The 15,069-nt window shown below is 39.2% G+C and overlaps 1 protein-coding gene across 29 annotated transcripts in view; it reads right to left on the reverse strand.

The window, feature by feature from the left end:
- Nucleotides 1–425: 425 nt before the first annotated feature.
- Nucleotides 426–15,069, reverse strand: part of MAGI1 (membrane associated guanylate kinase, WW and PDZ domain containing 1) — a 482,542-nt gene continuing 467,898 nt past the window's right edge. For 24 of the 29 annotated variants that reach the window (XM_073351009.2, XM_073351022.2, XM_073351021.2 and 21 more), the window contains 5 exons: nucleotides 10,496–10,586; nucleotides 10,309–10,369; nucleotides 9,331–9,474; nucleotides 6,557–6,695; nucleotides 426–3,020 (listed from right to left, as the gene is read on the reverse strand). In XM_073351009.2, the coding sequence (XP_073207110.1) occupies nucleotides 2,296–3,020; nucleotides 6,557–6,695; nucleotides 9,331–9,474; nucleotides 10,309–10,369; nucleotides 10,496–10,586 (1,160 nt within the window). In that variant the 3' untranslated portion in view covers nucleotides 426–2,295. Of the gene's footprint in view, nucleotides 3,021–4,531; nucleotides 4,621–6,556; nucleotides 6,696–9,330; nucleotides 9,475–10,308; nucleotides 10,370–10,495; nucleotides 10,587–15,069 lie in introns of all 29 variants that reach the window. The other 5 variants (XM_073351025.2, XM_073351037.2, XM_073351035.2 and 2 more) reach the window with 1 other exon arrangement.

Raw genomic sequence — 15,069 nt, forward strand, 5'->3', positions numbered from 1 at the left:
GATGATGGATGACGTCAAACTCAAGGAAAACACCAAAGCCACATTTATCTAAAATCTTAGCTCTTGATTATTTGGGGGAATAGATTTTATCTTGTACAACTGGGATCATAACTTCATTTTTGCCAACAAGTCAAAATGGGTTAACCTTGGAAATAGACATCTACAGTTAAATAATTTAGACAATTTTGGGTAACTATAGGGGTGTGGCTCTCTTAATCTTACCACTATACTCATATGCATACTTTGTATGGAAAACTTTATTTGATAATAAAAATAGCATTCACAGACTTTCTCCTTCTTTGTTGCTACATCATATACATTGTGTCTGTTCCAAGGAAAGAAGCTTGTACTGGGTAAGTCCCCATCTACTTATACTAATGTTATGTATAAACCCAATAATTCAAATAAAGCTATGAACAATGTAGTATTTATATATGCATAGTGTTTTATAAAAAAGATTGGCCCACATACTGCTTTTTCATCAACACAGGAAAGAGCATTATGTCTCTAGCACATTGCAAGAAATGATGATTGAAGAACAGACTGCATACAAGTGCTTAATAATACACAAGCAGGCCCACCATGAAGAAAGAAATGATATCCAAACCAACAAAAGCTTTAGAATTACTTATATAGTCTCCCATTTTAAAACAGCTTTACATACCTGATTCAGTTTACATTAAAATATATTCCCATGAATCAATTTGTTCCATTTTCAGAAATATAAACACTTATCACATTCCTCACAGCTAAATTTCATCATAAATTCTCTTTTATACAAGAAAAAGGCAACAGTTTTATTTTTTTTCAACAGGCTCTATTAATTACAATTTAAACTCTGTACACACAATGATTGGCCATCTTTTCATTTTGTTTTTTTGTTTTTGTTTTTTTTTTTTTTTTACAGTACCATGGCAACAACAGTGATAGACTTGCAATGCTTTTGTGTTCGTATGGAAAATGTGAAACAGTATACATGTATACACCAACGCACTGTAAAAAGCAGCAGTTTACTTTAGTGGTCCAACAGTAACGGCAAACATTTTGGCTCAGCTAGGCAGTAATCCATTAAAATCCTATACCAATGCTACAGCAGACTTACCACACAACTTGCAAATTTAAAAATACAACTTTGAATCTTGCATTTTTTTTTCTTTTCCTGCTGTTTGTAGATTCAAAATTACAGCATAACCAGCATCTAGGCTTTCACAACCAGACCCTTCTACTGATTGCCTGTGTCCTTATGTGCCCTTGACAGGTCTCTCTTTTTTCGTCTCAGTAGGAATGAACCAGTAAAATAAAACTTGAATATCTCTATCTATCTATGTATAGACACAAAGATTTCCGATTTGGCAAAATAAGAAAAGCCCACTGGTTTAGACTGAGCAGAAGGACTATACCTGCCCTGTGAAGGGAGAACTCATTCCCCTCAAACTTCACTGTGTCTTTATCCCAGTATCCCAATGCACTACTCTTCTTCAAAGCAGACCAAACAATACCGGACTTGCTCAGATTTCTGTCCATTACTTCTAGTAGTTGAGTAGGGCTCCGGGGCCACTTTCTTAAGGAATATTGTAAGTGTTGCTGAGACTAGCGAGAGAGACTGAGAGTTAACGTTTGTGTGCTACACAGATATGGCCGCTACCAGTCTTTTGCCTTCACGCATTCTTGAGAGGGGGCCTAAAAGTATAAACTGTTCATGGAACAAACTATAAATTCCTTATCATAAGTCATCTTGTGCTGTGTAGGTTTTTGTATAAATATCCTTCATTGAAACAATAAGTCTCTTCAAACAGTACTTGTCATTTTAGGAACTTTTTTCTTTTTTTATTCCTTCAGCAGGAGTGCTCCATTCCTATTGATATGCACATTTTAATTCCTCCTTCACCCTTTATAAAAAAAAAATCCTCTGACTACCTTATATTATTGGCTGTTCCCATTTAATTATGGGGGGAGGGGGAAGTTGCCTGATAGAGGAATTTTTCTCAAGAAATCTACAGAATATGTAGAAACAAAATTTTATAATCCTTTAGGACCATTTGGCAAGTAACTTAAAAAAAAAGAATACACTTAAAAATACTTTCTTTAATATTATACATCAGGCACAACACTTTGTATATATTTTTGTTATAAGATTTCATCTGCGTAAAACGTTTGCTGCTATTCATAGGATCAGCAGGTGTCTGATATTTCATCATTTTAAGAAACTAAGATAATTTCAGCTTTATTACCCTCTTCTTAGAGCCTTCAGCACTATAAAGGCTGGAATATGGCTCTGTGCATCGGACGAGTACCTCAGATGCTGAGATCAGTGCTGCACTCTTTGTAGGGTTTCCTTCTCTGTTCAGGGGGGTGTCTTTTGTTGGTATCATATTTCAAACTGTGTTCTTCCCTCTCTCTGTGGCCGACTCGCTCATCCTTGATCCTTTTGTCTGGTGACCTCTCCCTTCTTCTGTCAGTTGACTTTGCCCTCCGTTCAGGTGAGCTCTCTCTTCTCTTCTCTGGTGATTTTCTTTGATCCATTAGTCTTTCGAGTGACCTCCTTCGCCTGCTTGGCGACCCATCCCTTCTGTGAGTCGGTGACCTTTCTCTTCGCCTTTCGGGAGAAAGGTCTCTCCTCCTCTCGTGTCTCTCCCTCCTCTCCAAAGTATTGTCAGCACTTCTTGTCCCTTCCCTCCTTTTTTCAGGAGATTTCATTTTTTGTCCATTTACCACCATTCTCTCTGGTTGTCTATCTCGTCGCCTTCCTGGTGATCTGTCCTTTTTTCTGCCTGTTACACTACCACTGTTTTGAGAAGTTCCATTCCAAGTGTGGTGTTCATTGGATTGTCTGCTAAACTCTCTGCTGCCTTTTGGATCTTTAACATATATCCGCTTGTCCCCATGTTGTGATGATTTGTGAAGATCTGGTGGATAACTGGACTCCAATGATGGGTGTTGTCGTCGGTCAGATGGCATGTTTTTCATTTCCGATACATTTTGTGAACCTGTGGCGGGACTGTTCCTGTCACTGCTGGGGTCTGGAAGAAAAACAACAAGAGCATATTGTTTGGTACAAATGGCTTTTTACAGTTCTGACACCATTTATGATTCTTCAGAGTTCATTAGTGCCAAAAGCAAACAACTGTTAAAGCAGTCAGTAGAAGACTAACTGAAGCTTTTGTTAATTTAAGTGTAACTGCAAACAATGAGTTATTGATTAGTATTGGTGCTTCCCTTTATTAGCTCCATTTTAGTCCAAGTGGCTCTCATCTTTATGCTCTGCGCATCATGGGATATTTTATATTTTTCCCCTGGTCCAATTTATAATGCTTAGATTAAAATAAGTTGTTTCTAGTGAAAAAAAGGAAGGTTTGCGGTTTTTAAAAGGATATAGCTCCCAAAAAGAAGGGCCTTTTAGGAAATGATTATCACCTTTTAAAATTATTTTTAAAGACATGCCTTCTTAGAAAGAGTTATAGTTTGTGTGATGTTTCATTTTAAATGACTAAAAGTATGAAATAATATAACTGATCTCTATGTTTTGAACCTATAGCATAATATTTTAATTCGACTATAAATAATGTCATTTCCATTTTTCAAGAACTTCAAACATGTTACTAAATCTCATTTAGTCCTATTACATTATGAAATAGTAGTGGGATAGTTTTGCTTTCACCACAATTTAGATGACAATAGAAGTTATGATCTTTCCTTATTAAAGACATGGAAAGATAGTCTAATACGTAGGATGAGTTTGATTTAACACCTGTTCTCCTGTTAATTATCTCACTGCCATAAAACAGATCTGAACTACCTTCAAGAACCAAACTGCAAAGCAATGACACTGTGCTGCAGCTAAGCTAAAATTACTCACATCATTCGTAACTGATGCTTATGAATGATTTATTACATATATGGCAAACATTAAAGCAGTTGCACTGACAACATGAGATGCAGATTTCTTTTTCTTTCTTTTTTTTTTTTAAGTATCTTCCGTAAGAGAACTCTGCTGGCGTTAAATAAGTACTTAGCACACGTCCTGAATTCCAATTTGGAGAGTCACCTACTTTAAGTAAAGTAGATGGTCTTGATGACAATGACTGAATAGCCAACAAACCACTTCGCAATCCGGAATCTTTTTTTCACTCTTCCACAACACACATGCTAAATACTCAAAATTTTCATTTTTCTTGTGTGCAAGCTCTTTTATTTAAACTTCTCTCGTCATTGTTTTTTTGTGCGCTGGCCATTATTTTTATGATTTACAGATGAAAAACACCGTGGCAACTCATGGGAGTTTATTTGGTTTGATTTTTAAAATCAAGGTGTGGGAGGACCACCCCATTTTTCCCCAGCTTTCTTCCAATCTGGCTATTGTACAAGGTAAGAGCGAGGCTTTAAACACGTTCGGGTAGTGTACTTACAATTCAAAGAATGTAGGGGGCTCAGAATGAATTGCTGTACATATAAAAATATAGCAAAGCGGAAAGCAATATGAGGGAATTAGGCCACAGCACAGAAACACCTAATATTGATTTTAGCTACAAACCGTAGTTTGATTATGGCCCGTAAGGTAGAAGCAAGGCTCCCCGAGCTTGTCATTTCTCATACATGCAGCGATATTAGGAGGTATCATCGCTGAGGAAGGAAGAGCCCAGCACCAAGAAAAGTAAGAGAGAGAGAGAGAAAGAGAAAAGTAGAAAATTTAGATTCCCCATAACAAAGATGAAAGAAAAAATATCTACATATTTTATCTTAGGATAAAGAAAGTTTATTTTTCCAGTATGATTGTCTAGGCATCACCCAAGGGTAAGACTGGAAAGACGGCAGTTGTTATTATAGTGACATAATTAGACATCTAAAAGGTGATTCAGTAACCCAGACAACAGATGCATCCATTTTAAAAGACAACTGGAACAGTGACACAGAATGTCATAGAAAAACGATTAACAATCAAACAATAACAAAAAAATAAAGTCCACCAAAGACCACAACATTAAAAATAAGTACAAAACTCATTACAAAAATATACAACCTCAGATAGGAGCACGTTCCAATCAAGTCTGAAAAATACTGGAACTTAACATTATCCGAGAAACCACTTGCGACTGAAGAAATTAAGCCCAAAATGTTACAAATGTGTATGTGTGTAAATATATATATTTACTTTATATATATATTTATTTATAACAAGTGCAGCCCCTGCATGTTAAATACTTGCTTGAAAACTATATGCTTAGCAGTTCAACGTATTATTAGCCAAAAGAAAACTGGTACTGGATTTTCATCCTCAGTGCAGCAGACATATGCTTTAAGAAGCGAAGCACACAATTTACAGGACATTTATGAAGTCTAGCAGTACTGTACATCAAAAGGAGTAGGAAAAGACAGAAGTAGAAAAAACATTACATAATTTTAGTGCTATTGTTGTAAACCCACAGTTTCCTTTCTATATTATCGAATATTTTAATTGTTTGAAATCTATATTCTGATTTGGTCAGACATTTAGATTCAATTCTGATTTATAAGCAGATAGTGGAAACTCTTGAACATGGTACAGTAAATTAAAAAAACCTAGTTCATGAATTGTGCAGAATGTTCTTTTGTTTTGTTTTTAGGTAATGGAGTGAAAGACTTAGAACTTACTGACACAACAAAATCCCAGATAAGGGAAAAAAGTATAAAGGGCATCCCTTCAAAATCAGTTTCTATAGAAACTTTAAAGACCTTTGGTTGGCAGTAGCCCTGCATTGAGGGCATAGTTTTCAACAATTATCTCAAATAAATAAGGCATAATAATAATATTAAATAGAACACTATTCTAAGCCACTCATTACTCTCCCTAATCAGCTCCAACAGGCAGGTGTAGAAAAGGACTTCTACTGCAAATCTCAGCAGAAAAGGAAAAGTAGCACTTTTCCCTCAAAACAGACTCTAGAAACCTTTTCATAACCTCCTAACTTTTTCAGAATTTACAAATTAATGACTTGACACCAACAGATATTGTAAGGGGGAAAAAGGACTCAGAAGGGCCAAATTCATCTATTTTTGCATAAACATTTTGAAATAACTTTATAAATATTTACACATTAGTTGGAGGCAAAACCCATTAGCTTTCTTGGCATTCATGCCCAAGGATACAGAAAAACTAAGGAAAAAGCCTAACAATAAACTACTGATTCAAAATAATTCAGGATTCCCTTTTTTTGGTGTTGGTTCGAGGAAAAGAGTTATTTTGAGATAACAGTTCAACTGCTGAGAGACAGTTTGGCACAGCTCAGTAATACTCCTTGTATGGTTGGACAAGACAATGCGGTTTTTGTTTTTTTCTCTCTGATCACCAAAAATACTGCTTTGATGATCTTGCCTTACACTGCGCCCAAGTCCGTGGAAGCAAGCAAAGGATGAAATGTGTAGAAAATTCAGCACAAGCGAGGCAACTAACCATATGTTGCAAAGGTTGGCAAGACACTGGTGAGAAAGGAAAATAAAAAGCATCCCCGCTTCAGATCTTGAGAAATCATTCATGGAGTGATGCCAGGAAAGAAAGGAATGTTTTCATAGTTTGACCCACCATATTCTGGTACAGAGCCATCTCCACGTTTCAGAAACAGGCGGACTCTGCGGCCACCATTTTTAATCAGTTCTATGGCCCGAGCATGCTTCATGTTCTTGGTGGTTTCCCCATTGATCTCTAGAATTTCATCACCAATCTGTCAACATGATGAAAGAGCAGAATCTAGGATTAAAATCAGGCCTTCAACAGAAGAATGCCACACCTTGAGTATGTCACTTAAGGGAACATAGTATTTAACATATTGGTTTATGTTTAGGAACTTTTCTCACTTGATTGTACATGCATGGCATGAATCAGTTAGCCTGGTTTAGAAATTCAAGAATTGATCAGGAAAGGAAAACAAAGGTTGTGGAATAGACCATCAGCACTCTGGCTACAGTGGAACTATGTTGTGTTACATCAGCTGTCTGGTGCTGTAAGTTTATCCTTAAAAAAAAAAAAATCTTTCCAAATATTAACATTTCTTGCATTACTTTTGGAAAGAAGAGAATATACTGGTTATAAAGTTATTAAATAAACAGCATAGCAGGTGTGCATGTTGTCTACAGACCTATAAAACAATGATAGACCTCTTCTCCAAGAACCTCTCAGTCAATCCCACAAAAACTTTTGCATGTGCTTAATTGTTGGAGTGAATGGGACTACTCACATACCTAAAGTTAAATTAGACCTGCCACAGCAAGGTATTGCATATACAGGGTAGGTAGAGGTAGCACGTGACGTCTCGGGTTACAACAGGGAAAAATTATGCAATACTTCAGTAGCTCACTAGTGAGTGTGTTACATAAGCGCCTCTCTGTACCTTGACTGTAAAGCATATAAGTCTGTTACAGGGCCCAGCTAGGAAATTTTAGCTCCACCTCTAGCAGCTCATGCTTTCAGCTCTAGAGGTTCCTGGTTCAATCCCCAGTGTGTTGGCCAAGATGGCAGCTTATCAGACCTTCTTTCATGCATGAACCTTGCTAAGTTATTTAAAGAAAATTGAAACATTAACATTTGGGGATAATGTCTGGAATAAGGGCTGGGGTGGGGACAGCAACTGATTGAACTTCAAAAGATGGGGGTCAAATAGAAGCCAACATATGGAGCAAGTGCAGCTTCTGACAGAAGCCAGCTATTGATAGGTTGGTAAGCAAGATAACAGAGATTATGAAAATGCCTTTTTCTCTTGTCATTTCATTTCACGGTAGTTGGCAGGGCAATAGGATTGGCAGTGAGGAAGGAGTCCCTACAATTTTCAAAAAAGTTCTTTTTTCAGAGTAGCAGCCGTGTTAGTCTGTATTCACAAAAAGAAAAGGAGTACTAGTGGCATCTTAGAGACTAACCAATTTATTTGAGCATAAGCATAAACACCACCCTATACCGGAAACCTACCGACCGCTATTCCTACCTTTCACCCAGACCACACCACACGATCCATCGTCTACAGCCAAGCTCTACGGTACAACCGCATTTGCTCCAACCCCTCAGACAGAGACAAACACCTACAAGATCTCTAACAAGCATTCTTACAACTACAATACCCACCTGCTGAAGTGAAGAAACAAATTGACAGAGCCAGAAGAGTACCCAGAAGTCACCTATTACAGGACAGGCCCAACAAAGATAATAACAGAACGCCACTAGCCATCACTTTCAGCCCCCAACTAAAGCCTCTCCAACGCATCATCAAGGATCTACAACCCATCACTCTCACAAATCTTGGGAGACAGGCCAGTCCTTGCCTACAGACAGCCCCCCAACCTGAAGCAAATACTCACCAGCAACCACACACCACACAACAGAACCACTAACCCAGGAACCTATCCTTGCAACAAAGCCAATTGCCAACTGTGTCCACATATTTATTCAGGGGACACCATCACAGGGCCTAATCACATCAGCCACACTATCAGAGGCTCGTATACCTGCACATCCACCAATGTGACATATGCCATCATGTGCCAGCAATGCCCCTCTGCCATGTACACTGGTCAAACTGGACAGTCTCTACATAAAAGAATAAATGGACATAAATCAGATGTCAAGAATTATTCATAAACCAGTGGGAGAACACTTCAATCTCTCTGGTCACTCGATTACAGACCTAAAGGTCGCAATATTACAACAAAAAGACTTCAAAAACAGATTCCAACGAGAGACTGCTGAATTGGAATTAATTTGCAAACTGGATACAATTAACTTAGGCTTGAATAGAGACTGGGAGTGGATGTGTCATTACACAAAGTAAAACTATTTCCCCATGTTTATTCCCCCCCGCCGTTCCTCAGACATTCCTGTTAGCTGCTGGAAATGGCCCACCTTGATTATCACTACAAAAGTAATAGCTCATCTTAAGTGATCACTCTCCTTACAGTGTGTATAACACCTCCTCACTGTATTTTCCACTGAATGCATCCGATGAAGTGAGTTGTAGCTCACGAAAGCTTATGCTCAAATAAATTGGTTAGTCTCTAAGGTGCCACTAGTACTCCTTTTTGCAAAAAGTTCTTGCAATTAATTCTGAATGGTGCAGCAGTTTTTTAAGATTGCCTCCCTACTCTCCCACCCTCTTTGGGATGCATGTGTGCAAACCTCTACTGACTTCAATGGGAGGCAAACACAGCACTCTCGGAGCAGGAATTGGTACAACAATGGCACTTCAAATCTATTCTTATTATTGGAACAAGCCAAAAACGGTGAAAAAGTTTTTGAAAAAAACAAAACAAAACAAAAACCCACCACTTTTGTTGCAAATAGATTTTTTTCCCCAACTCTCTTTTTGTACTTACCCTCATCTTTCCACACCTCTCAGCCGGACCATCCTCAGCTAACCGCAACACGTAGAGATCCATATTATACTCTCGGCCACCTCGCAGGCTAAAGCCAAATCCTTTGGCTCCTCTTTCCAGTTCAACGGTGTAAAAATCTTGGTCCTGGGAAGACAATTTGTACAGAACTGAACAAGAAGTTGAACTCTGTATTATTGCCGGGCCTGGCAAATATTTAACAATGGACATTAAATCATCTTAATAAATATATATATATCTACAAGGTTTGTTTTCATACAAAGACAAAGGCTTCTCATTGCTCCTAAAGACCTGTGATTCAAAGAGTGTTTGTTAATGGTCTGCAAAGAGCTGGTTGGTCCCATGGTGCTAGCTACTCCTTCTTGTTAGCTGCTGGCACATTCTATTCAAGACTACTAAAAAGGCATGCTATTCTTCTCTACACAGCAGAGTAATTGCTGTATTACCACAAAGATGCTTAGCAATCAGTAATGAGAGTGGTTATCACTGCAGTTGCCAGTGGGAGGGGAAGAATCCATGAAATAATCTCTCTGTTATTAAGTTGTGGCCTATACTATGATAAACCCGAAGAACCCATGCTATAGCCCTCTTATCAAACTTTGATTTCTTTTCTTTTTTCTCCTCTGAATCTGTCATTTGGCGCACAGTAACACCTTCAGGCTAGCCCCCTCAAAGAACACACTCCAGTAAACAAACACATAAATTATTACTGTCATAAGATATTTAATTGTCTTTGTTTTTAATCCTGATGCAGCTCTGTGTTTGAAGTGTTTGTCATATGAAACAACATCAATGCATATTAAAACTCTAATCAGTGATCCCTCTTTCGCAGACAAACTGGAGGAGGGAATCTGGCCTCACAAGATAAATTTTCGAGGGAGAACACTTTAAGCACAACCCTTAGCAGACTAGAACCACATTTTCATGGTAAACCAAGCAAATCAGAAAGGCATCCCTTACCTGTGCTGCCTGGGGCGGTTTGAAATCAAACTGGGATTCCTGCTTTGGTTTTGTGTTGTTCCTATTGAAATGAATGAGAGAGAGGAGGAGAAAGGGGGAAAAAACAACTCATGGGAAATGAAGATGACTCAGAAATAACCAAAGAAATAGCACACCAACATGCTCGCCTCAAAGAAAATTAGCAGACCTGGGTTCCTGGGGCATCTGCTGAGGAGTATGTGTGGTTGTAATCGTAGCAATTTTTTCAGCGTTGGTCAATAAAGTAGCATTGGAGGATTCTGTAAAACAAAATGGTGCTCCTTGTGAGAAAAGATCTTAAATCAGAGAATTCATTCAAAGACAAATGCATGCTTTGCAATGGGATTTCACTGGGAAGCATCAAATACATTTTTTAAGAACGTGCCTGAGAGGCAAGCGCACTGGCTCATCTTTAATAAATCCAGTAGTTGAAAGGAGAATTTTGTTACTAGGTAACGATTAAGTATTTATCTCAACACACACTGTGCAACGATTGCCCCAAAACCCTTTTATATATATATATATATATATATATATATATATATATATATATATATATATATATATAAAGCCTTTGATTAAAAAAAAAAACAATAGGAAAATAAAGATGATAGAATTTCTCTCAGCCTTCTATAAATGCAGCCACATGCAACAGCACTGCAGCTATGCATCTGGAAGGGCGTTTTAAACAAGAGTGGCACATTGGAATTTTACATGATGCTGACAGTCGTCCTTGCTTGACTTTTTCTAGTAGTTGTCGTTAGACACAGAAAATTCCACTACAGCCTCGCTTCTGCCCCTGTGATCCTTCTAACCGGAAGTCTTTTAAACACTAACCTGTCACCGCTATTACTGTATTCTGTGCTCCTTCAATAACAAAGAAAAGTCTTGAATGTTCAAGACATTATCTCTAAATCCATTACCAATGAAAAATTAATTAGGGGTTGGGATGCCTCAATCAGAAATAATGCCAGAGCGTTGTAAATTGTAAATGTAAATTGTGTACAGCAAGATGTCCCACTAAAGTAATAAATATTATATTTTTATGTAAATTGGATTTATTCTCCAGCAACCACATTTCATCAGCATTTTCATTAATCTTGAGGAAATTCCAAGAAAAGGCATACAAGTAGATCAGAAAAATATTTAGGAAGTTTGGGTTAGATGTGTTCCATTATCCACTTCACTATTGAGAGCTAAGGTTAATTTTTAAAAAGTATAGGCTAATTAAGGCTCACAGAATGTTTTGTTGCTTGAGCAGCAACACATATGCCAAATCTTAATTACTTCAAAAGTCAGAAGATCATTTGGGTTATTTTTATAAGAACACTAAAATAGTCCATAACCCACAACGTAGTCAATACTGACTCCATCTGAATAGATACCTTTAAAGTTTTTGTTATGGGTTGTATTGAATACAGGCCTAATCTAAAACTTATTGATGGCAATGGTAGTTTTCTATTGACTTAACACTTTGGACATGATCAAAAACACATGGGTTTCCACATCTCTCTTTAATAGTTAACCAATTGTGCTGTTCAAATTCTTACTGTTCATTAAAATACAGTCTATTGCACATTCTATGCTCAATGTAATACACACTCCCTTGGAGTGGCATAACTTGTATCAGACACACACAAAAACTGAAGGGTGAGATTTTCAAAGTCCTCAGCATTGGCCTAACTCTGCTCCGAGTGAATCATAGAAGCATAGAACTGGAAGGGACCTTAGGAGGTCATATAGTCCAGTCCCCTGCACTCATGGCAGGACTAAGTATTATTTAGACCAGGGATCGGCAACCTTTGGCACATCCCTCGGCTTATGCCGCTTCCTGCAGCCCCCATTGGCCTGGAACAGTGAACCGCGGCCTGTGGGATCTGCGATCAGCCAAACCTGCAGACGCTGCAGGTAAACAAACTGTCTCAGCCCGCCAGCCTGATGGGCCACATGTCAAAGGTTGCCAATCCCTGATTTAGACCATCCCTGACAGGTGTTTTGGGTTTTATGGGGGTTTTACTATTACTTCAGTAGGAGCAGTTAGGCCAATTGTGATCTAACCCAATACCCTGATTTGAATTCCCACAAATTTTCTGGGGGCAAGGGGTGGAATCTGAGCCCATTTTGGGAAGAGGCCCGGGATATGAATTTTGCAAGTGAGAGAAAAGATAGATTTGTGGCTAAGTCATAAAAATGAGAGACTTGGCTCCTGCTCTGCTACAGATTTTCTTAAAGGCTTTGGGCAAGGCACGAACGAGAAGGACTGGGGGGGGAGAGAGGGGGCGGAGGGAGCCATACGAAACCAAACCATATATCCAGATACAAATACTCTTGAAGCATTGTGAGTGTTTGAAATCTGGATCGAAATTAGGCCCTTTGCAATGTTAAGTGTCCATGATCCTATGCACTCGCCGTATGCATATGTTATACTGATCCTTATTGAAAGTGGTGTTGGACAGCTTTAGAAACTACAAAATGCACTAAGTGCATACACTCTCGATGAAAGTTAAGGGATAAGCTCAAGAAAGCATTCATACACAGAGAGAAATTCCCATGTATCTACAGGATTACAGTCATCAATAAGTGAAAGGACTTTTAGTGAAAGGACTAAAGGACTTGAAAATCTTTGAACTCCTCCTTGCTTGGCCATTTAGGAAAGTGCTCACTTGGAAGTCTTCAGAAGTGAGTGTTTTTTGAGGAAAAGTCATCTTTAAAATGGTTATAATAGATGGAACCAGTTGCACACTCTTAAAGATGACATTCAATATTTATGTTTATGTGAGAGGAAGTGCTGAGAATTTCAATGACATTTGCTTGGGAAATCAGAATAAACAAATACATCCACCGTTTATGATAATTATGATTTCTGAAGCTAATCTAAACAAAACATGTTGAGAACAGAAATCACCAAAAGCACCAGGAACACATGATATTCAAGGTACAAATGGAAGCCTGTTCCCTAGTCAAGAGCAGTAAGAACTGTTGACTCAGTGAATACAGCAGTAATATCTAGGATTACCTTTTCAGAAAATCTTGATCATTAGAAAAGACTAACCCCCTTCTGTAGGTAGTTACAGTGTCTTACCAATAATAAATAATCAAATAAATACGCAGTACTTATATACTACGTTCCCTGTAAGCTGCGTGGCCACAGGGCAGACTATTTAGCACTGCGCAGGTGCTCAGGGAACTTGCCTGGCTGGGACCAGCTGCAGCCAGGGTGAGGGAGCTCGGGGGAGTCCTCTCTGCCTGCCATAGCCCTGGAGCACCTCCTGCACCCCAAACCCCTCATCCCTGGCCACCCCCCAGAGCCCAGATCTCCTGCACCCCAACCCCTTGCCCCAGCCCTGTGCCCCTCATTCCTGGCCCCACCCCAGAGCCAGTACCCCCAGCCGGAGCCCTCCCCCTCCAACCCTCTGCCCCAGCCCTGAGCCCCTTCCTGCACCATGAACCCCTCTTCCCTGGCCCCACCCCCACCCCATGAATTTTGTTCTGTGCACCAATATGAACGTGATGTGTCACACATCACCTCCATATTGGTGCACAGAACAAAATTCATTCCGCACATGTGGTGGGGAAAATTAGAGGGAACACTGCTTATAGCGTGATTTTTATCCAAGGCACATCCTTTCCCTTGCTGGCAGTGTGAAGTCCACTGAATACCATGGAGGTATTCTTTTGAAATCATTAGCATGAATCCAGTTGGTGTGGGTAACAATACCGGTGAAGAACAGTGTGGGCCTAGCACGGACCCTGGGAATGCACTGAGTTCGCTATCCTGCTCTGAAGCCTACGCTGCACTGTCATCACTTCTATTGTTGCCTGCACTAGTTGGATTCACACTAGCTCAGGTCAGGTAGCCCATGAGTAGCTTTTGCTGTGTAGACATATCCTGTGCCCTTGTAAAAATGGCATACCTTCCCCTGCTGGACAGGAGGCCTAAGGGCTATTTTCATTCCTCTGAAGGGCTACAGTCCGAAGTAACCACAGTCTAACATGGCTGAGCTTACTGATTACTTTAGCCTTGTCTGCACTGACTCTTAGTTTGCGAATGGGCTTTCATTCATAGATTCGTCAGTGTTAAGGCCAGAAGGGACCATTATGGTCATCCAGTCTGACCGCCTGCATAAACACAGGCCAGAGAATTTCATCCAGCAATTCCTTCCCCAAGCTTACATCATTTCTGGTTGAGCTAGAGCTTTAGATAGACGTTCAGACTTGATATAAAGAATTTGAGTGACACAGAATCCACCACCTCATTAGGTAAGTTGTTCCGATGATTAATCATCTTCACTTTTAAAAAAATGTGTAGGTAGTGATAAAAATTCTAGTCCGAATTTGACTAGCTTCTGCTTCCAGCCCAAGTTAACACACAAAACAAAACACCTGGCTCTCCAGTAACTCTAAAGTCTTCTTTCCTGCCTAACCATGTTTGCATTACGCTTCTGTCATCTGGTATTTCTCCCTGGTGACTCTGAGGGAAGTTCCCTATCATGCCAGTTTGCATTAATGGAAGGTATGTGTCTCAAGTAAAAGAAGAGTGATTTGAAGATGATGGCTGGAAGCTTTTCTGGAAATGTATCTAATGCTGGGATTGTATTTTATTGCATCGGTTTATTTTATTTTAAACTATAGGACACCTTGTAACAGATGTTCCTTTCCCCACTAACTGGGTGAGTGTGGTTGGAGAGAGGCTGAGGAAAGGAAAGTGAAATTAACTGTGCTTGTTGGGGGTGATGCTGTCTG

Source organism: Lepidochelys kempii, chromosome 7, assembly GCF_965140285.1.
Source record: "Lepidochelys kempii isolate rLepKem1 chromosome 7, rLepKem1.hap1, whole genome shotgun sequence".
Taxonomy (NCBI): domain Eukaryota; kingdom Metazoa; phylum Chordata; order Testudines; family Cheloniidae; genus Lepidochelys; species Lepidochelys kempii.